General features: G+C 45.5%; 2 protein-coding genes across 14 annotated transcripts in view; both read right to left on the minus strand.

Annotated features, from left to right (window-relative positions):
* Positions 1–818: 818 nt before the first annotated feature.
* REP15 (RAB15 effector protein) lies at positions 819–4921 on the minus strand. Its single transcript, XM_074872212.1, has one exon. The coding sequence runs from the start codon at positions 2677–2679 to the stop codon at positions 1927–1929; it is 753 nt and encodes a 250-aa protein (XP_074728313.1). The 5' UTR covers positions 2680–4921; the 3' UTR covers positions 819–1926.
* A 130-nt stretch (positions 4922–5051) lies between these two features.
* PPFIBP1 (PPFIA binding protein 1) overlaps positions 5052–20486 on the minus strand; it is a 121981-nt gene continuing 106546 nt past the window's right edge. For 9 of the 13 annotated variants that reach the window (XM_074872206.1, XM_074872205.1, XM_074872204.1 and 6 more), the window contains 13 exons: positions 20240–20411; positions 18698–18730; positions 16303–16444; positions 15896–16024; positions 15075–15225; positions 13759–13870; positions 13524–13612; positions 11618–11740; positions 10651–10776; positions 9623–9811; positions 8905–9084; positions 8475–8540; positions 5052–7754 (listed from right to left, as the gene is read on the minus strand). In XM_074872206.1, the coding sequence (XP_074728307.1) occupies positions 7668–7754; positions 8475–8540; positions 8905–9084; positions 9623–9811; positions 10651–10776; positions 11618–11740; positions 13524–13612; positions 13759–13870; positions 15075–15225; positions 15896–16024; positions 16303–16444; positions 18698–18730; positions 20240–20411 (1599 nt within the window). In that variant the 3' untranslated portion in view covers positions 5052–7667. The remainder of the gene's footprint in view (positions 7755–8474; positions 8541–8904; positions 9085–9622; positions 9812–10650; positions 10777–11617; positions 11741–13523; positions 13613–13758; positions 13871–15074; positions 15226–15895; positions 16025–16302; positions 16445–18697; positions 18731–20239; positions 20412–20486) is intronic. The other 4 variants (XM_074872210.1, XM_074872207.1, XM_074872208.1 and 1 more) reach the window with 1 other exon arrangement.

Below are 20486 nucleotides of genomic sequence, written 5' to 3' on the forward strand. Positions count from 1 at the left end.
TGCCCCAGGGGGGCCGTGCCCTGGCTCCCAGAGTAACCACCAAGCCTGGGTGGCATCTCTCTCTCAGGTACCAGGGACACTTTGGAAGACACAGGTCAAATAATTGGCAAAACTGCCCTAATGTTTAACTTCCAGAGTTCCAACTCTGTATAGTAAAGATGTTTCTGATTTTTTCCCCTTCCCAATGCCACAAAAGCATGTGAAACATCCAAAGAAAAAGGCCCAGCCAGTGTTCAGACAGTGTTCCTACAGAACTGAACAGCTTAAGGGACACAGACTAGTTGTAAGATACCAATTTAATGCAAAATTAAAGTTTTCTGCTGGTGTTTTATAAACCAATCAATCCTGCTGCAGTATTGATTATGCTGTTACTTTAAACAGGCAAAAAACCCCACCCCTAACCTTCCTGAATGGGTGCAGAGCCCCCACTCTCTGCACACCCCACCCCTGGCACCCCCCTGCCTAGGCGTGTTTTCTGTGTAAAACACCAGCCTGAGTCCCTCAACCCCCTGCTACACACAAAGACAGTGCTGCCAGCTCTTTAAAAATAACTATCTCAATGAACTATTTCAAAACCGAAAGGCCTCCCTTCTCTATATCCAGCTATGTTTCTGACTCGGCAAAAATTTCACAGTTCTCTTCTGTTTGTTGTTGCTTCAGTTCACCTTTCAGCCTCCACAGGGAAAGCTGCGAACAACGCTTCTGGCACTGACGCTGCAGGTTCTTTATGCCCTTTTTTAATGGCTCTGTAAAGAACAGCCTCTAGTTCTCAGCTGTCACAGCTGCCCCATCTTGTAACTCAAATAGTAAAATATGCATGAGCTTTTCAAATTATTTTTATTCTGTTAAATAACATTACAAGAAAGGTACAGGCAGAGGAGTTTTGCACTGACAAAACTATTCAGCTATAGCTATAAACAAACTGAGTTTACCAGGCTCAAAACTGATAAGGTTTTCCTTCACTAGTTAACAGTGGCTGACAGAAATTACAACTGTGCACCCAAAAGTCTCACTTAGTCCACTAAAGGCTGAGGGAAATGGAATAAATTAGTTCATAAATGAAAATCAGCTGCTAAGCTACTGTAAACAAATTCCAAATGAAATAATTTTACCTTCTCTGAACTTTTGCTCTCTGCCACAAGTGGTCAGAAGCTGCCTCTGCTGCCGTGAAAAGCAAAACCTCCCACCATGGTCTCCAGGGCCAGGTTTTCGTCCCTGCTGGTTGATTTTTTCCCCAAGTTTTCTTTACCCCCTGCCACTGCCTTTTGCCCCACCTTGACCCAACACAGCTGCCCAGCAAGAACAGGCTTTGCAGCTGGGACCAGCCCTGCCCTGCCTCTCAGTCACAGCTCTGAGGCCCTCTGGTGCCTGGCACTGATCTACTTCTAAGGGGCAGGTAATTAACAGGTTTCTCATACAGCCCATTTCTATGGCAGGGAAGGTCTTTTCCTCTTAGTTCAGAACCAGCATTTTTTAAGCCCTGGAATTGTCCTTCACGCTTAATGCAAATCTTCTGCCCAGCACCAGTGCATTTTATTACAGACTCAACCTCCTATTACAGAAAAAAAAAAATCTGCCACAGAGTAAACAAAGGCTGTGAGTCAAATCTACCACGACCCCCCCAAAGGCTCAGAGCGATGACGCTTTCATCAGCTCCAGCCAAGACTTAATGTCTGGTGAACAAAATGTTCTGGAAAAATGACAAGCCTTCTATAAACCCATTTTTCTGGCAGGTACATCCTGTTGTTTTAAAACCTGGAAAGACTGATTCAGCCTGGCTTCTGCAGGAGTTAAACGAGGGGAGGGGAAAGTGGGAAATATGAAGGTGGAGGGAAGAGCATGCGAGAAGAAAAGTGAGAGGCAGAGCTGAGCCCCACGCAGCCTCTGGTGCCAGTGTGCAGAGAGCCACTACTGTTAACCAGTGGTTTATAGAAACTTCATGTACACGTTGCCCACCTTCTTCGGTCCTTTTTTTGTGCCAAGGCAGTTTTCCAACATGTCTTTTGTGGGCAGGAAGCTGTCAGTATTGGTGACAAATTGCCGTAGCGCATTCCTGCCTGACAGGCGGCATTTTTGCTCCTCCTTGGCAATGCTGTCTAGCATGACTCCTCGGATGTCCTTAGGCTTCCCTGGCACACCGAAGATGATGAACAAGCCCAGGCAGTCCTGTCCTACCAGGTGGCAGAACTCTGCCAGCTTCTCAAACCTGCTCTTGTTTTGGAAGCGCTTGTCTGCCAGCGCGGCTTCCCGGCAGCAGTCCTCCACTGCCTCCGCGGGGCCGCCTTCGCCACGGACCAGCTCAGCCAGCTGCAAAGCCTGTACGGCGAACTGAAGTTTGATTTGCTTGTCAGCTCCAGACAGAGTCCAGATCCAGTCCACCCCGAACAAAGAGGACTGCTGCTTGGTCATCTTGCTGGTCATGATACATTCCTCTGCTCCCTTTTCCATGCAGAAGTGGATGAAGTTGACCAAAAAGATCTCACTCAGCGTGTTTGTGGCTGGCTGGAATTTGCTCTGAGGATCCACAAAACCAAGGTAGTCCTTCAGCCGTTGAGATGCATGGACCACGCCTTGGCTGAAGACTTCACAGATGACTAGAGTTTCAGCCTTGTTCTCCTGGCTGTCCTCGTGTGAGACCTTCTGGCCCATTTTCTGTGCAGGAGGAGGTCGTTTCCACATGCGGACCGCTTTGGGGAAGTCCCTGCCTTTTCCAGCGAGGGCTCTGTAGGTGCTGGGCTCAGCCAGACCTATTATTAAGCATGCACATGGCTACCTGTTGCCCTCCCGCTGAAGATCAATGGCAGCGGCAGAGGTGAACTCCGTGTGCTGGCTGCCGACCCGCGGGGCAGATGGGCTTTCTCCTGGGTGTGTTTCTCCGCAGCTGACTGAGCAGCAACCAGCCGGACAGGCCCAGTAACTTCCACACCTACTGAATGCCTCGGTGCTTGTTTTCCTTATTGTTAATTCTGACACCATTTCTTTAGCTGATGCTATCTCATTCCAGTCTGATCTTATCTCCTTTGATCTCATTTTTAGGACTATTACAGAGAAGCCATTTTATTGGCACTGGGTGCTTCCTGGAGATGAAACCACTTCTGCATTAATCACATAGAGAAGGGTATGCATCCAAACATGAAGACTTGTACAGGCGCTTGAATTGATGCAGTGGTCTTTTTTGATGGGCCACTGCCTGTGTCCCAGTATTAACTGCTGCTGCCAGTAGCAGTGGTTGTGCCACAGCAACGCACATGGATTTGGACTTTGCCTCAACTGAGCAGCTCGTGCTGTTGCTGTCTGTAACTGGATTATCTCAGCGAAGCTTGGACAGGCAGTCCATGCAGGACTGTCAAAGAGTTACCAATAAACCCACTTCCTAACCTTACAAAATCCCCTCTCTCTAGGTGTGAAGCTGGAACGTATGTTACCGCTGCAGCAGGAGCCAGCCCTGTTCAGCTCTGGACGTTGCTGGTGCCAAATGCACCACTACGGTCTCTTCATTGGCCCAGGATCTCACCACCATTCTCAAGAAACAGGCTCTGTCCTGCTGGATGCTGCTCTTCCTTCTCTTCACTCTCAGTGAGTGAAAAAAGTATCAAGAATCTGTCTTTCTCTGCCCTCTTTACTCTCATTGCTCAAAACATCCTCATACGATCTCTCTCTCCTGCCTACAGATGTTCTTGTGCTCCTGCCACCCCATGGGAAACACCTTCTCAGGTGCACGGGCTGGTCAGTCCTGCTGCTGCCCTTGGGTCCCTCTCTCTAAGGAAGAGATCACGTCCTACATATTATGTGTCTTTTTCTCCCACAGGTCTTCAAAGGTGCCATGGGCCCATCTCCATTCCTTCATGACCTTCTCACAGCTATGATTAGGGAGCATGCTGCTGCTTATCCTGTTATCTCTGATCGTAACTCTAATTTCCCTTTACTCAGGGGTTCCCCAGCACTCTCCTGATACTCTCTCTTTGCTGAACACTGCTCCAGATCCACTGGCAACTCAGAAGGTTTTGCTTCTTAGCTGCCTCAGAGAGCACTATCTTCTTCCTCCCAACCGAGGATAAGAAGCACAGTAGCAAAAGCTCTTGCTGCAAATGAAAATGCCAAAATACTAAGGTGAAGCATGAAGTATGCACTAAACATTCATAAGAACAAAATGGTGCAAGGTATAAAAAGCATGCAGGTGGGGTAAGCACAAATACTCTCCTAAAGGGAAAGCCAGGATGCAACAATACCTAGTAGATGGGAATCAGAAATCATTCCAGAGGTTATTCTGGATAACTTCGGCATTCCTAAGCATATATGTAATTTATGCAAACAGAAGAAAGCTGGGTTTAATCTCCATAGGCTCTTGATCAATACCCATCTATCTTTTCCTCATCACTGTAAACAAACAGACAAGGAAAGTTTAGCATCCTCTAGGTTTCAAAGTGCTTATCCTCACTGTTCCCATTGAAATGCTGAACCTGATGAACAAAACCACAGAAATGAAGGTAAATGAGATGGGGGTTCTGCATTTTCTGGTCCGTTATCTGGGCTACACTGGGCAAAATACTGATCACGATTTGTACCTGCACCCCAGCAACAAAATGTCGTTTGGGGAAGCTCAACTCCTGTTGGCAAAGCAGCTGGAGCTCCTCAGACTGCTGAGGGCTGGAGGGCACAGGGAGGGGAATGACACCTAGGCCAGGGAGACGGCTGCCCTTTACAGCAAGAAGGGCCAGAGTCCTTCTTTCGGCACCGTGCGAGGACTCCCCGAGCAGCACACACCAAGCAACGGGGAAGCGCCTTCTCATCACACCGTGCCAAACAGCCCAAGATGCTCAGAACTGGATCCCTGAAATAAGTAAAAAGACTTGGGGTAGTTGATTCCTTAGCTGTTAACCAAGCCCTTCTGCAGGCACTATCGACAAATGAACAAACAAGTCCACAAAAAACATGTGATTTTGTCCCTTCTCCCTCCTTTGTCTTTTAAATAGAACAAAACAAACTTCCTAGGAAAATAAAAGGAAAAAAAGAGGTTACATGAGAAAGGAACCAGCTTCCAGAAACACCTGGCATTTTCCACAGACTTTATTGGACTTTACATGGCAATACACAGTAGTTATGTTGCCCTCTTCAAACACACACAAATTAAAATACCCCAACGGTATCAATTGTGTGCACATGCGCACAGAAACTTCCTGACTTCATCGCCTGCTTTCAAATTCCACCCCCATAAAGTAACCAAGGTTCAGATGACAGACAACTTCGAGGGGCTGACCTGGCTTCCAACCGGCGAATGCAGGAAAGGGTTGTTCGGAGCGGAACGTTACTTACACTGGACTTAAATAAACCATCATCTCCTGTTGTTGATACACTTGCTAACAGCACTGGACTGAAGAGAAATCAGAGAGTATTTGTTTGTGCCTATTTCAGCACATAACGTTGTGTCACTAGCCCCCCCCTTTTCTCCCCCCGTGAATATCCAGTCATATTAACTAGTCAGCATCTAGTGAGAGCGAATCTGGAGATCTGCTCAGGAGTCTGCACCAAGGTCTTCCCAGTGCTTGAGCAGCATTTGGGAGAGCAGGGTCTTAAGCTCAACTTACATGTAAATAATAACCATATTGCAGAGTATTCACAGAAAGCGAGCCCTGAATTCACATCCCAAGCATCTGCACCCTAAAGCTGACGGCAGGTGTTACACAATGTGGTATTTCTGCCTGAATAAAATAGCTCAAACACCCCCAAGACTGCAGAGGAAGAAACAACAGACAGCAAATTATTTGCAGACAGGCATTAGTCAGGAGTATCGAATAAAGCATCAGTTGTGATCTGTTTGTAGACAGATGGTAAGCAGCACAAACTATTTTATGTATACATTATGGATTGTTTGCCTGGCTCCAGTTACTAAAGAAAAAATGGCAGTGCTTGACATTATGTGTAACACAAGCAGTCCACATCAAATTTTTCATCTTGGTACATAAGCAATAGCCTACACTGCCCATCCTTCCAAGAACCAGGCTGGTAACAGCTTATCAGGTTACAATAATATAATGCTAGAATGAGTCTCCAATCTACTCCAACATCCGATGGGAGCTCCCTGGTAGCCCTGGAAGAACCTTTCTTCCTTTCCTAGCTTTGTTAATAGTGTTTCAGAAATATCCACAAAGTCAGCACAAATCTAACATCCCCACCAGCAACGTGTCAGAAATGGCCTCACTTCCAGCAAGGAGGGCGATGAAACGAGTGACAAACACTTGGTAAAGCAACATACCACCGCAAGAAACAATTCCAGCTGTACTTTTTTTGCCTTTACAAAGCGAAGAAGCTTCATGCCATTGTGCTAAAATACATGCAACATTCAACACCATATGAATGACCACTGTAATAAACAAGAGTTACTTTTTTTTGTTTGCTTTTGGCTAGGACACCTCGCAATACTGGAAGTCTGACCAAAGATTTCCACTGGCTAGTTAGGTTTTTTAAAATCTGATGATCTTCAAAAGCAGAGGAGCTGTGCTTTAAGCAGGTAAAACAATGAGCAATATGTTTGATATGTGAATTTTGGAGGAAAAGTCCCACTTTAGCTTTAATATTATGAAATAATATATTTCCTATACATTTCTCTATATAACTTTAATTTTTTTGCAACTACACCATCTTTATGTTAGTCACAGCACAGAAATATTCCTTCCATGTGCAGGGAATACTCTCAACTTTAAGGAAATTTTTTAAGTCACAGAAGTGTTAATAACCCTGTTTGAGTGATGTAACTACTGCTGCTGGGAACAAGAAAGAAGATGTTTGAAAATCTGCAGTTTCTGTACGAGTCACTGCTAGAAGAAACATGCTTTGTAATTGTTTCATCCCAAATGGAAGATCATTAAACTGTGCACTTAGTAAAAAGGAACAAAAGCAAACAGTTCCAAAGGTCAGCCTGCCTTTTCCAGTAACCAGCTGGTATGCAAACTGGCATAATTTTTTTTATAACCCTCTCCCTTTCCCCTACACCTCGAACTTTCCATCACTCTATCTCACAAAATTAAAATTTTTGCTTTTATATGTTCTTCATATACTTCTTTTTTCTTTTTTTTCTTTTTTTTTTTTATAAAACAGTATAAAAATAAGACCAACAGTCAAAAAGTTACTGGGGAGTTTATGCAGGGCATGGATTACTAAAATCCTGCACCGGATATTGTAGGAAGGGCAGAACTGGTATTTGTACCAAACAAATGCACTTGAAAAAGAGCAGTAACATCTTTTTTCAGCTGAGAGCCTAGAGAAAGCTGATGCACGACATCCACAGACACAGTACTTCTACCTAACATCTTCTGTTATTTTGAAACAGTATAAGGGATTATCTGAGGCCGTGAATAAGCAAAAGGAGCACTATCATACCACGTAAATTTAAATGCAACACTCTGAAACATATCACCAGTTTGTACATTAAATATAGTGAAAACAATTACCATTCACCAGTGTCTGGGTGTTTCTTATGGCAACTTCTAGAGTAGGCACCTTTTTTTTTTTTTCCTCCTTTTCTTTTCAAATTCTCCACCCCCCAGCGTTACTTCTAACAAACAGAAGCAAGAGCGATGTAATGTACATGATCTGCTGCCTGTCACATGTAATGATGACGTTTCTTGCACACAGGAAAATGAGCCTTTGTCAGTGCCTGGTGGTTCCTGTCACACGTTGGAGTCCTCATCTGTTATACTGGTGCTAGGAGAGCGAGTCGCAAAGTCTTTAAACATTTCATCCTCTTTCAACATGTGCTAGAAAGGAAAGGAGAGAAGAGTCAAGGTTCAGGCCCTCACAGCTGAAAGCAGGCACCTGGGCCAGTCTGGTTCTGTGCCCTCAGCCCTGCCAGACACTGCTTTGTTCTGCTGAGGACGTTTTTCACCTGTGCTGGTGACAAAACAGCTCGCTGCTGTCTGCTGGCCCAAATGGCGTGGGGAGCGCAGGCCCGGGCTGGCCACCACCCAGTAAATTTGTCATGACCCTCAGTTGGCAACTCATGGCCCAGGGGCAACCGGGTGCCACGTCTCTGCCCTCCCCGGAGCACGGGGAGTCAGCGAGGAGAGATGGCAACCACAGGCCACCTCTCCCAGGTGGGGAAACCTCCCTGCCAGGATGGGCAGGTACCTTCCACAACCACTGGTTTTTCTTTTCCCCTCTGTCCCTGTACAAAACCCAAAGGACCTCAACTGACCCCTAGTTCTGATGAGGCTTCATTATACCCATAATTTGCACAGTATTTTATATACTTTAGCCCCGAGAGACCAGTGGCGCTTCACTCTATCCAAAGATTAGTGCCGCTATGCACTGAAATCGATCAAAGCAATTGTCCCCAAACTACAAAACTCATCTGCTTAACAGAGCCAGTAATAGCAAAGAAAAGTTGTACTTGGTGTATTAGCGACTGCCAAGGGGTTTAGACCCATCTTACAGAAATACAGATCTTATTCCACAGGACGCCCCCTTTCAAGCCTTACTGTCAAGTTGTTGATGCCTTCAGAAAACGCTCCTATTTGTCTTACTGTCCCTTCTGAATCTTCCATCTACAAAAAACAGATCATGAATAATGACTCAATAATAAATTCACTGCATGCCATGACAGAGTGGCAATTAAGTGCAGCACATAATACAGCTGACATGGTCTGAGCAAGGCAGGAGCGTGCCCTGTCGCGAGAGGACAGTTATGCCAGAGCAGATCCTGCTGCCAGAGCAGGTCCTGCAGGTGCTGCGTTCACCGCTTGGACCTCCTTGGGCCGAGAGACGCTTCCGCTTGTAACGCTGTGCAACTGCACGAAGTCACAACCTCCACGGGCCAAAGCAAAAGGAAGGCTTCCCCTGAGAAAAGGCAGGTTTTCCACCAAACTTGACAGCGCAGTCAAGGACTCCAAACTGCTAGAACTGACTTACCTGCTCCAGCCTGTCCAAATCATCATCGTCATATACTCGGATATCCAGGCCAGGCTTAAAACCCTTCTTCGACCCACTTCCAGATGCCCGCCCCAGCTCCATCGGACACACATACTCTTCCACATCATCTTGCTTCTTCTTCCTCAGGCTTCCAAAATTGCTGAAGGCAAGTTTCTTTGGCTTACAATTGAAGAGAAGATTGACAAGAAGTTAGAGAATCAGCAAAGAATTAACAGATCTCTTACTCTTGCACTGGTGTTTCAATGATGAAGGATCTAAACAAAGATCTTCCAAATAGCTGTATTTCATGATAATTGCATCTGAAAGAACAAGATGTGTCCCCTCATTCTACCACTGTTAAGACAACACCATTTAAAGGATACCAAATGAGATCAGAATCCCACTGCATTAAACTATGAGCATATGAGCAGTCAGAGACAGTCTCCCTCCTAAACGTCTTACAGTACAGACAGAAGGACAACATACAGGAGTGCTACCTCTTGTCTGTGCACGAGAGGCTGAGATGTGGTGCGTTCATGGCAGACACAAGTGTCAAACCCAGATCTGTTGAGTCCTGCTCTTGTGCTTCTTTCATTAGCAGCCAGCCCCTTCTTTCAGACCTTACTGAACTGCCTGCCAAACGTGGATAAAACCAGCACACTGGAGATGTAAACATCTGCCTAGAAGCTCACACGCTGACCCAGGACACGTGACCTACCTTTACTTTGGCAGTTGCTGTTAAAAGGACATAGTCTGGGGACTCCATGGCTTCACGCTTCTGCTGCTGGGCCTCCTGCCCAATGAGGAGGTTGAAATGAGTCGCCAAGTGCCGTCTCAGTAGTGTCTTGTTTGGTGGGATGTTCAGCAACTGCGCCATGGTTTCTACATTGAAACGAGGCTCCAGAACCTATTAATCAAATCACAGAGAATGAAGCCAGTACTGCCTGGTGAGGTCTCAAGGACATCAACAGACAGGCCTATCTTGGTCACTTCCTACCTGTTGCTTTGGGGTTTTTGTTCGTATTTTAGAGGAAACATACAGCAAAGAGAGAGAAAAGAGAGTTAACTACTTAAAGGATTCATAAAATCCTACCTCCAGGCTTTCCTTCTTGAGTTATAAATAAATTGGCAGGTAAGAAGAAAGGAACAAACACCCTTAACTCATGTAATGTGTGAAGCTGCCACAAAATGTTTACCCACCATCCTCTTTAATTCTGGAAAATGTAGCCAGAGGAATGATGGAAAAAAATAAACAGACATAAATATTTGGAGCAGGGATCTTAATCACCACAACAAACCTCTGCAAGTATAAGTGTCTCGTCTGGAGTATCTGATGCTAGAGCAATTAAAGCCAGTCCTGGTTTGACACCGAAATCACAAATTTTACAAAAGTAACAAGCCTTCCTCACAAAATAAGAACATATCCAGGTCTAGGAAGGAAGATGGTGGCTGTTTAACAGCACGATAACAGTGTACAGCATCATAGGACAGGAGGTGGATAATGCCATAACTAAATTAAATTCTGAGGGGAATACGGATAATCAAACCCATTGCTGCCCACACTAATTCTGCCCAGGACATTAATGTCCTTTGAACTGTAGGGTAATACATTTTGATAGCAATGTCTTGTTAAGCAGAATAAGAAGATAAGGTGTGTGCAGCAAAGATAATGTCAGAACTTTGCTCTAGTGACTCTCAGACATTTTTTTTTTAAATAAAGTGGAACAAGCCAGCGTAAAACCTTACCATCAGTCCCCCGTGCACACCGCTCCCACGCAGGTTAGGCGCATACTCTGCCAGGTCAACAGAGCGTAACCACTCCATCACGCGATGATTGGTCCACTGGGTGACCTCAGAAGGCGTGATGTTATTCTGTGAACAGGAGGAACAGGTGGTTAAAGGAGACTCCCTGACTCAGCTGTCCTAGCCCCAGTCTTCACTGAAACAAACATCTCCTGCCCTTCATGAATGCAAGCCCACCTTGCCCTTGAGAAAAACCCTCTTTCTGGATTGCTATGTTGCAGTAATACCAATGTGGAGGTGGGTCTGGGCAGCGGGCAGGTCTGTATTATGCTTCACATCATTCGATTATCCTGCTGTGCACTAGGACTACTTGCAACTTCTAGCAGTAGAACTGAAGATTTAGCTAGCTCCATGAGCTGCTGTGCTTTTCTTGCAGATACACATTGTGAATCTAAATCCAAGAGTCTGGGTTGCTTCATCATCCATTGCCCTATAGCAGCATATGCTGCTTCCAAAACAAACTGATGGCAGTCTTCCATCTGGTAACAGGGCCAAACTCCTCTTACACAGAAAATTTTGACACAGCCATCAATTTTCCAGAGAGTTACACAAGATGCATGGCAACAGTGTGCTGAGATCAAGAAGATTTATGTTCATCAGATGATCAAGATGATCTACAGCACATCAGAGACTGGGCCAAACCAGCCAGCCGTTGGCTAGGAAGAGAAGCAGGAGACTTGGCAAGGGGGACATGAGTCTGGGGCCATGGAAGGTGGAGGAAAGTTAGTAGTGTTCCAGGTAGTGATGGTAGAGCATGAGACTGGAAGAGCAATAGGAGAAAAGGAAACCGAAAATGAAACAGATGAGAGGAAGGAGGAGACAGGAGGAGCGTGCAGAGCAGGAATAATCAGAAACACCAGGGAAAAAACCCTAGAGGATTTCTCTTCCCAGCTTCATCTGAAAGCAGTACCTCATCAGACGGCCTCCTGCGCAGACAGTTGGGCTCAAAGTTATTTATTCTCAAAACCTGAATGGCTCTTTTGATGCTGAGGTGGTGGAGGACACTGACAACTTTCAAGGACAGCAAGTCATCCTGTCGAAGAGGAAGGGGGAGTTAATAAACATAAACATGCTTATTGGTGGAACCAGCATCTGACTAGAGGAGACTACTTTGGACCCTGGCTTAAAATGGCACATCTGACACATTCCAGGGTAAGATTTTAATATGTGAGACACATGATTAACATCAAACCATCTGTCCCAAAATAAAAGCTTTCCATGTTGTACTGTACTAGCTCCTGGGCGATGTTCTTCACATGGGGTACAGAGCTTAGTACAAGAAACCTGGGGTAACAAGGAGGGGAAGGGGTGAGATCACACACCCTCAATGATCAGATTAGAGCCAGCACAGCTTTGCACAGTGCATCAGACTCACCTGGCATTTGCATTTAATCCTGCCAAAAGTTTTAATACCATAAACATCCAGCTAAAAGCTTAACTGAAAACAATAAATTACCCTGAAAATTGAGGCATTCTGTATGGTTAGAATGAAAAAAAGGAGGGAAGAAAAATATGAAGGTGCATCATGTTGGTCTCCCACAGCTGCAAATGATAAATGTTTTTTGAAATGCTTGTCACAAGTGATTGAACGATGGAAAGGGTGACCATACCCAGACTGTGCAAGGCTCACCTTAAGTCGCCTTGGCCCCAGCTCACCAAGCTCCTACCTTGTGCAGGCACCTGCTACAATTCGAGGGAAGGAGGGCAGTTGGCCAGGAGCACCAGCTCCCCCTCACGTGTGCCACGGGAGCATGCTGGACACACAGGCAGCCTGAAGGTTGGCTCTGTGACAAGGCACTGCAAGGCAACTGGGCTGTGCCTTCACACCACACCACTTTCAGCATGGGACAAGCCACTTCTCACACACTGCAGGGCAAGAGCCTGCAAAGGGACGGCCACGTTCCTTCCTGCAACGTATCAGTGATACTAAAAAAGCAGCCAGTTCTTTCTCCAAAAGCTTGATCCTCACAATATTTTCTACTTAAACATTCATCTCACAAAGAGACTTATTCTATAGCTCACACAGACTGGCAGTTTAGGCTCCCACCAGCATCTGTGGAAAGTGTCAGGCATCCCTTCGTGCCATGCCAAGGGATGAGATGGTGCCTCACAGTGTCCCTCTCTGCACTGACGACTGCCTTTGGCTGGACAGGTAGCTTTCTGAGATGTCGAGAAATGGGAGAGATTAGTTCCTCCCTTCGTGACTGAAGTTCCCTCTTCTCCTTGTACTCAGGGCTCCTTCAAACCACCGAGAAGGGGTGAGGCAGAGCCTTGTAGCACCCAAGGGGCACAGGAGACGTGGTGGACAGTGGCGAAGGAGACAGAAGGTTTAGATGAGTCTCACAGGTTAAAAAAGGTGGCTGGTGCTACCCAACACCCCGACCTGCCCGACCAGTTTGCAATCTACACAATGCGGAAGGGGTCACGTTTTGTCGAGCCCCTGACGACGACGACAAAGTGCTGCCACGAAAGGCTTGGGGGAAGCTGAGAGGAGGTGAAGGTGGGAAGGGAGAAGGCTGCTGGCAGAGGTGTGTGGTACGGCACAACTGCTTGTGCTGTGGGGTACGAAAAAGGTTGCTGTCGCTGGTGAATGGACCCAAAGGGAGCAGGAGGAACACGGAAGCTGGGATGGGGATGTTGGAGGGTGTTACGTGAATTTAACATCTATGCCATCGCAGCAATAGGCACGGTGAAAGCAGGTCTCTCTAGTCTCAAGTGGTCTTTAGTGAGCTATCTGGAGGTATGCCAGCATGCACTGAAGTGGGGAGAAACAGAACATGAAAAAGATGTCAGGAGAAGAAAAGCCATTTACTCACCACGCTCATGTAATGGAGCATTCGGCCATCCACCTTTCCTTCATCAAACTGGGTCTTATACTGGGGGAGGCCAATGTCATCCAGCCACCCTAAGGCAGAGACAGATGCTCACGTCAGTGTGGTAGCGAAGTTACCTACCGCCAGTTAATGTTGTTCTCATTCTTTGAGCCCTAAATTAGCCATAATTAGGAACCCCTGTCTAAAGTTGCTGCTTCCGCATGTAATAAAATCTTACTGGTAACCCAGTGGTAATCCAGTTTCCCATGATTGTTTTCCTCTTCAGATCCGAGCGCCTGCAGAGCAAGCTGGAGCTTCTTCCGATGCAATGGGTGCTTTATCCCAAGCTCCTGTGAAAGGAAAGAAAGCAGCAAACCTAGAGACAATACTGTATTTTATTTCTCCCTCTGCTGAATTACAAATGGTTTCAGGGAGTCACACTGTACTCAGCACTTGCTGGTGACTTAGCAGGTTTATTTTATATTTGCTGAATATCAGCATCATTTTAGCACTAGGGAAAGGCCCACTCACTGTGGTGAATTAATTTCAAAACGTGGTGGATTCCAAACTGTAGGAAAATGTCAGCCACAACGTTCTCATACCAGGTTAAAACAATCCCACAATATAAACCATGTCAGCATTCAGAAAAATACTTGATAGGATTATTTCCTTCCCTCCCACTTAAGTTAAAAGAATTATTTAGTTAAGAGCATGTGAAGTTCCCAGGAACTACTGATTTTTATTAATGCTTCCAAATGCGTAACACCTTCCCCAGTTTAACTGCAAGTGCAGCCATTCCAGGATCTCTTCCATCCCATATACACTTGCTAGTTAATGTTAACTCTGGTTAACAAGCCACTACGTTCATATCACACTCTTCTTATTCCAGTTGTAGTGTAACTGTAATTTTGAATTAGCTCACTGCATAATTGAGAAATCAGGCTTTCTATTTGCTGAGGAGAGTGATTTTTTTAAAAGCTGAAAATTCAAATGTTAGAGAATACTGTGGATTCAAAGTATAAATTGAATCAACTTTTTTTTCTGACTCTTTTCTAGAAAAAAGATAATTCTGTAACGATTTAAGACAAAGAGACTGATCATCCTGTGTGTAACAAATCCTCATTCCTCTTTGTGTAAAATGGGCAGAAAATACAATCAGACAAAACCAGCAGTTTTTTTACACACTTCTCACACAGACATAAAATAACTGTACCATACATGAGTACTAATGAATCAGGGCTACAAACCCAGGACCATGAGGCACTCTCACGTGCATATTTTTAGAAGGTGGCATAGCCAATTGATATGTCCATGCTTAATGAAGTCAAATCACATATTTGTAATTATTGGCTTAATTACAGAGCACTACATTTCTATGAAACTTCAACAAAAATGAAACGGATTTGATTTCACTGCAGATGACAATATTTTAAAAAATCATCTTGTTTATGTTTTTATTTTTACTGGGTGCATCTTACAGACATGATTTACATGCACAGAAATAGCAGTTTCCTTGTAGCTTTAACTGAAAGCAGTGTTTCCAGTATTTCTCACCTTTTCCAGGTCCTGCTGAGAAGCCTGCAGAAGCGTTTGCCCAGACAGTATCCAGTGTTTGCCATTACTTATGTAAGAGCCTAGCCCTTGGTCCTGAAGCCAGTTGCAAACCTGCTCCTTCGTCCACTTTGCGAATGGCGTGTCCAGCTCACTACAGATTTTATGAAAAAAAGACTGATACATCCCATGCCTCAAATCTCCTATTCTCATACATAATGATAAAACCAAAACCTAAGCCTAATTCACGAGTATTCTGTGGGAGGTGGGACAATCTCCAGGGGAGAATGTGCATCACGACAGGCTGTCAGGTGAACCTCATGTGGAAGGTGTCTCTACTTCTGAACCGTGCGCACCACGAAGCACTGCTGGCTGCTGATCTCCTGCCACTACCACAATAAACACGGTCTATTAATACTAATGAAAACAACGACCTCTGCTGCCTCGTATGGCTAAAACTCTGAAGCGAGACCACAGTGTTTCACTTTAGCCTTTAAACCCAGAAGAACAGCAGGAAACATACCCCAGGAGTATCTGCCCTTGCCAGGTGAGGGCTCACACCCTGCTTCATGCGGCCTCCCAGCCACATTCCTGCAAAGCCGTGAGCAAGGCAGGCTCTGCTCGGCAGCAGGAGCCCACCACCCAGTCAACCCCAACCCTGCAAAGACCATCTCTCAAAGGAGGAAGCAGCCTGGTTCCGCCTGTTCCCATCTGCCAGGAGAGGGGACATTTCCTTTGGGCACTGCGCTTCTCCTCTGGACCCTGTGCTCAACCGGGGCTGGGGGGAAGGTGGGCACCAGCACGCTTTACACCACTCATCTTACTTGTGAGACTGCCCCAGGTCCCGAGACCAGCCCAGTCGTGGTCCCGCCGTTGCTCTTGTTCCTCCTCTTTTGAACTCCGTCTCGGACATGTCATCTGGGTTGAAGGTGGTCGACTGACTTCTTTTAAGCCTAGTTTAAAGGAAGAAAGCATATTCACATTTGGCTAAGGAAAAGGCTTGCTGCTACTGCTGCAACCAATATAAGTAAGATCTCCTACAGGGTTTGTAGCTCTTCTTCTACCTGCCACCATCTACTGTTAGTTCTCTCAAATGCCATACTGGCTCCTGCTCTTGAGACTGTAAACCATGGAGCCACATGCCGGAGGGGGAAAAAGGGAAGATGTCTCCCAGCAAACCCCTGCATAAGCCCCAGCTCTGGAGAACGGTCACTTCTCATCTTTTACTTACTTTCCAAATAACTTCTTGATCCCCCTGGCCTTTTTCTTGGAATCTGGAGAAGGCGGCGTCATCTGTAGACTATCCGTTTCTTTTGGGCGAGGGGGCAAGCCAGCCAGATCCAAGTGATCTGCAGATCCCTTCTCCGTTTCAGCTATTGGAAAACAAAAGGCCCATCAAGACCCACTTGCGCAGGACTGTACAGACACACTCCTGAACTTGGAATTGCCTCTTGCTAAAATTATTGAAAACCACCATGTTAAGAAAATGGGGCAAAGAAGGATGGGAAAATCCAGGAGAAACAACACATGTTCCTCCTTCATGGGCTGGACTGGGAACACTCCAAGGCAATGCTCTGCACCAGTTAAGTGCCTTGCATCCAAGGTGGGCAAAAAACGCCTTGTGAATCAATCAGTGAATTAAATCCCAAGTTTACTTTTCCTCAGGGAGTGCTCCTACAGTCCTTTCACAGACAGAGCTGAGGCACGTGGATGCCCAGAAACAATTCAGTGCTGTGGCAGGGAACCAAACCAGGTGTCCCCAAAGCACAGAAAAATAAGTAATTTCCCTGCAGGCATCTTTCCTAGTAAGCTGCAGTATTCCATAAATTCCCCATCCAGGAAATTCCAGGAGCAGGAGGGCCCTTTTCCCCTCACTTCTGCAAACTGTGGAATATTTTGTTCCTCTGCAGAGAAACACCATGGAGTTCAGGCTCTGTCTGAACTACATCTTCTGAGTGATGCACAAAGCATCTCTGACTAGAGACCCTACACATTACCACCCACTCTAAAAGCACTAAATCCTTGATGTGTAGCTGTTGTTTTCTACCACAACAGACCTGAGGGCTCCTGTCCCCAAAAGCTGAGCTAACAAAGAACAGAACTATTTTAAGATAAATTTAAAAAGAAAACTGAAAGAATTGCAGTATCTACTAGGCTACGTAAGCAGAGATATGCCAGCAAGTGCCAGACAGCTGAATAAAACTACCATGTGGAGTTTATGCCACTTACTAGCTGGGGAACAGTGACAGCATGAGCCTGTTCAGATGAAGCAGCCGTGGCAAGGCAGCCTGCAGCAGGCTGACAGTCAGGCCTGTAACCACTTTTACCATCTTTTAACATGGTTGTATAATTAGATGACCATAATTTGTTTTTTAACTGGACTCTCAGACTTCAGAAGAAAACCAAGCAAGTTACCCAAGTCAAGGTAGCACATGTATTGCTGGGACATGTAGTCTCAAGTCACAGAGTTAATGCTGAGGCGGCCACAATGTGCCACAAACAGCAACAAACTGCAGGCTTTGCCAGAGTATCTTTCAGCTGGGCAAAGTTTAGATGATTCAGCCAGAACACATTTGAACATGTCCCATTTTCCACCAGTGTTTTAGGTGTTAAACCTTGCAGTGAAGCAACAAGGTCACATAAAAGATTATTTCTAGGCACTTTGGTCTGACCACTATTGATAAATGGATCCTGCAAGTGAGAGACAGCACTAACTTCGAACCAGGCTTTTGCATTTGTGGTTTTTGCTTTACTTGTATAAAAGAAGTGCTAGCTTAGAAAAAACATGTTTAAACAGCATTCTAGAGAGAGAATACCAGGACAAGGTTGGGCGCATTAGTAGCGGAGATTTGCGGGTATTGCAACGTTTGCTCCTTGTCCCTCGCTCCCTTTCATGCACAACCCCATAGAACAGCAAATATTTAAGGGGCCACAGGGGAAATTGTGAGGGCCCAGAGCACTTGGTTTCTTCATCAGTGAGGGGCACACTGGCTGGCTCTACACCCCCCGCCCCCGCGACTGACAGAGCTCTGCTTGCTAAAGTAGGACGCTGAAGGTCTTACCTGCTCTTGCCAGAACCACTCAGGGAACACACACATCACAAGACTGGTTTTTACTACGTGAATGGCTCTATCCCCATTTGCCCCAGTTATTTCTCATCTGTTTATTATAATATATGTATCTTAGAAGAGGAATTACATATCCTTCCCCCCAGAAGTCCCCTAAGTGAATGCCTGGGAAACATACCTCATTCCCTGCTTTGCCACCCTTTAAGCTCTTCCAGGAGCCACAGGACAGGTGACAGCAAAAGGTGCCTCCAGCATTTAAACATCACCAACACCCACCTGCTACCTTGGTCTGCGGGTAACTTTGTGCTCAAAGTTACGGCAAAGGTCTCTGCAAATTAACCCGCAATCTCTCTCATTAGTAGCAGTTACTGAGAAATGGCGCAGCTGACTTTTTAGCAGAGAGTAGATGTTACATGAAAACTCCTTTTAGTGATGGACAAAGTTTCAATGCAGAGCTCTGGTGTCTAGTTCTTGTCTGAAAAGTGTGTGGCCATAACCAGCTGTTAGCAGCAGTCACAAGACAGCGCTGGTACAGGCAGACATGCAGGATTACTATACCTAAAGTAGGTGCACTTGCACTTCGACTGCGATCTTCAGATATCCGAACAATGCACATAACCACACGCAGCACAACGGGAGAGAACACGCAGAGGGACAAGGTAAAACACAGTTCAAAACTTACATCAGCAAAATACAAGACAAAAGGAGGGAGGTACATGAGACACATGCGCCACACACAATGCTGAATTCACACAGAGATTAGGATTACCAATTCCACGTTAATCCCCCTCTCACAAAAAAAAAGAAATGCAGTAGAGCTCTACGGTGGAGAGGGTAAAACAGCACCGCAGTCACTTTGGTGCAGGGAGGTCACTTGCTCCATGACACATGGGGCAGGTGACTCACGTGGGCTCCTGTGAGGTGGCAAGTATCTGGACACCAGCTTTACAGATGAAAGCACTGAAATCTGGATAACATAAATAACTTACTCATATTCACAGGACCCTGACTTAGACGGCCCATCTTCCAAATCTTTATGACAGCCGCAAGTACTCCTCTTGGTTAGGCAAATTAATTTCAGGATGAAACAAGTGATTACACAAAAGCACACATGAAATAAACCAAAGCAAAGAGTCCAACCCTCAGAATAGACTGTACATCTATTCCAAGTAAGCTAGCAAGTTCCCATGCTATATGTCACAGGTAAATATGGACAATGTATAATAAATGTGCAGGTATGTTATTTCTTTTGAACAACAGTCAAAAATTGTCTTTGAGTAAGCAAGAACAGGAGACTCTTCTGCTCAGCAAAGCAGAAGCTATCCCCCTTCAGGCTTCTGAAGGATGGAGTTAAATTCCTAAGTCTTGTGCAAGAGAAAGCCAAAAACTTTAGATGAATGGCAGTAGATCTGATGCACAGACTCCCCTGATGCTTGAACTGGAACAGTGGAAAGACTCCTAGAGCAGAGCAGTGAATGCAAGTAGGATTTCAGTTAGTGGCAACAGCAACTTCTGCATTAAGCAGAATATTTTATTTCTTTGTCGTGCAAATTCATCAAATGACATTATCAAAACTACTCCCCCTCCACTACAGGTCCAAAAATCAACATGAGCTTGAATAACTTGTGAATCCTGTTCCTGTTGTTACCATCTCTTTTGCAAGGCTGCTTAAATACACATAAAATAAAGAGGAAGACTGAGTGCTGCTGCCGCATTTCTGTACATCTGAAAATCTTATGTAAGATAAACTGAGGATGGAGCCAGGGGAAAAAAAGCCCACAAGTCCCATGTGTGAACTACTGCCAGACAGCTAGCATTTCAAAACAGCAGCAATCCACTGCAAGGTCCCAGGGAGGTATCACAGCAGAGGCTGAAACAGAGCAAATACTTCATTACATCAGTGAGGTTTTCTTCTGGGGTTTTGGGTTTTTTTTTCCTGTTTTTTTTTGTTGCTATTCGATATTTTCCAAACATTCCACTGAGAAAAGTGCCACAAAGTCACAGTGAGACTAAGGCTAGCCTTCCTGCTTCTTAAGACAGTTACAGCTGTTAAGACCCTTCAAAATACACAGAATCTCCATGCAGGTGCACGATACCTACCCAGATTGGGGGCACTTGCGGTCCTCTTGTTATTTTTTATCTTGAAAAAGCCCCGTCCAAATGAAGATCTGGCTTTACGGGTACCAAAACTATCCTCATCGCCTGCGCCACCATGAGAAGGAGACTTTGGAGGAAGGGTTGCGAAATTATTACCTTCCACAGGAGGTTTAACCTGCTCAAGTTAGGGAAATAAAGATTCAATATCAGGGAATTGCAAGGCTGCAAAGTGACTGCTGCCAGATAATCT

The sequence above is a fragment of the Strix uralensis genome, chromosome 5 (assembly GCF_047716275.1).
Source record: "Strix uralensis isolate ZFMK-TIS-50842 chromosome 5, bStrUra1, whole genome shotgun sequence".
Lineage (NCBI taxonomy): Eukaryota > Metazoa > Chordata > Aves > Strigiformes > Strigidae > Strix > Strix uralensis.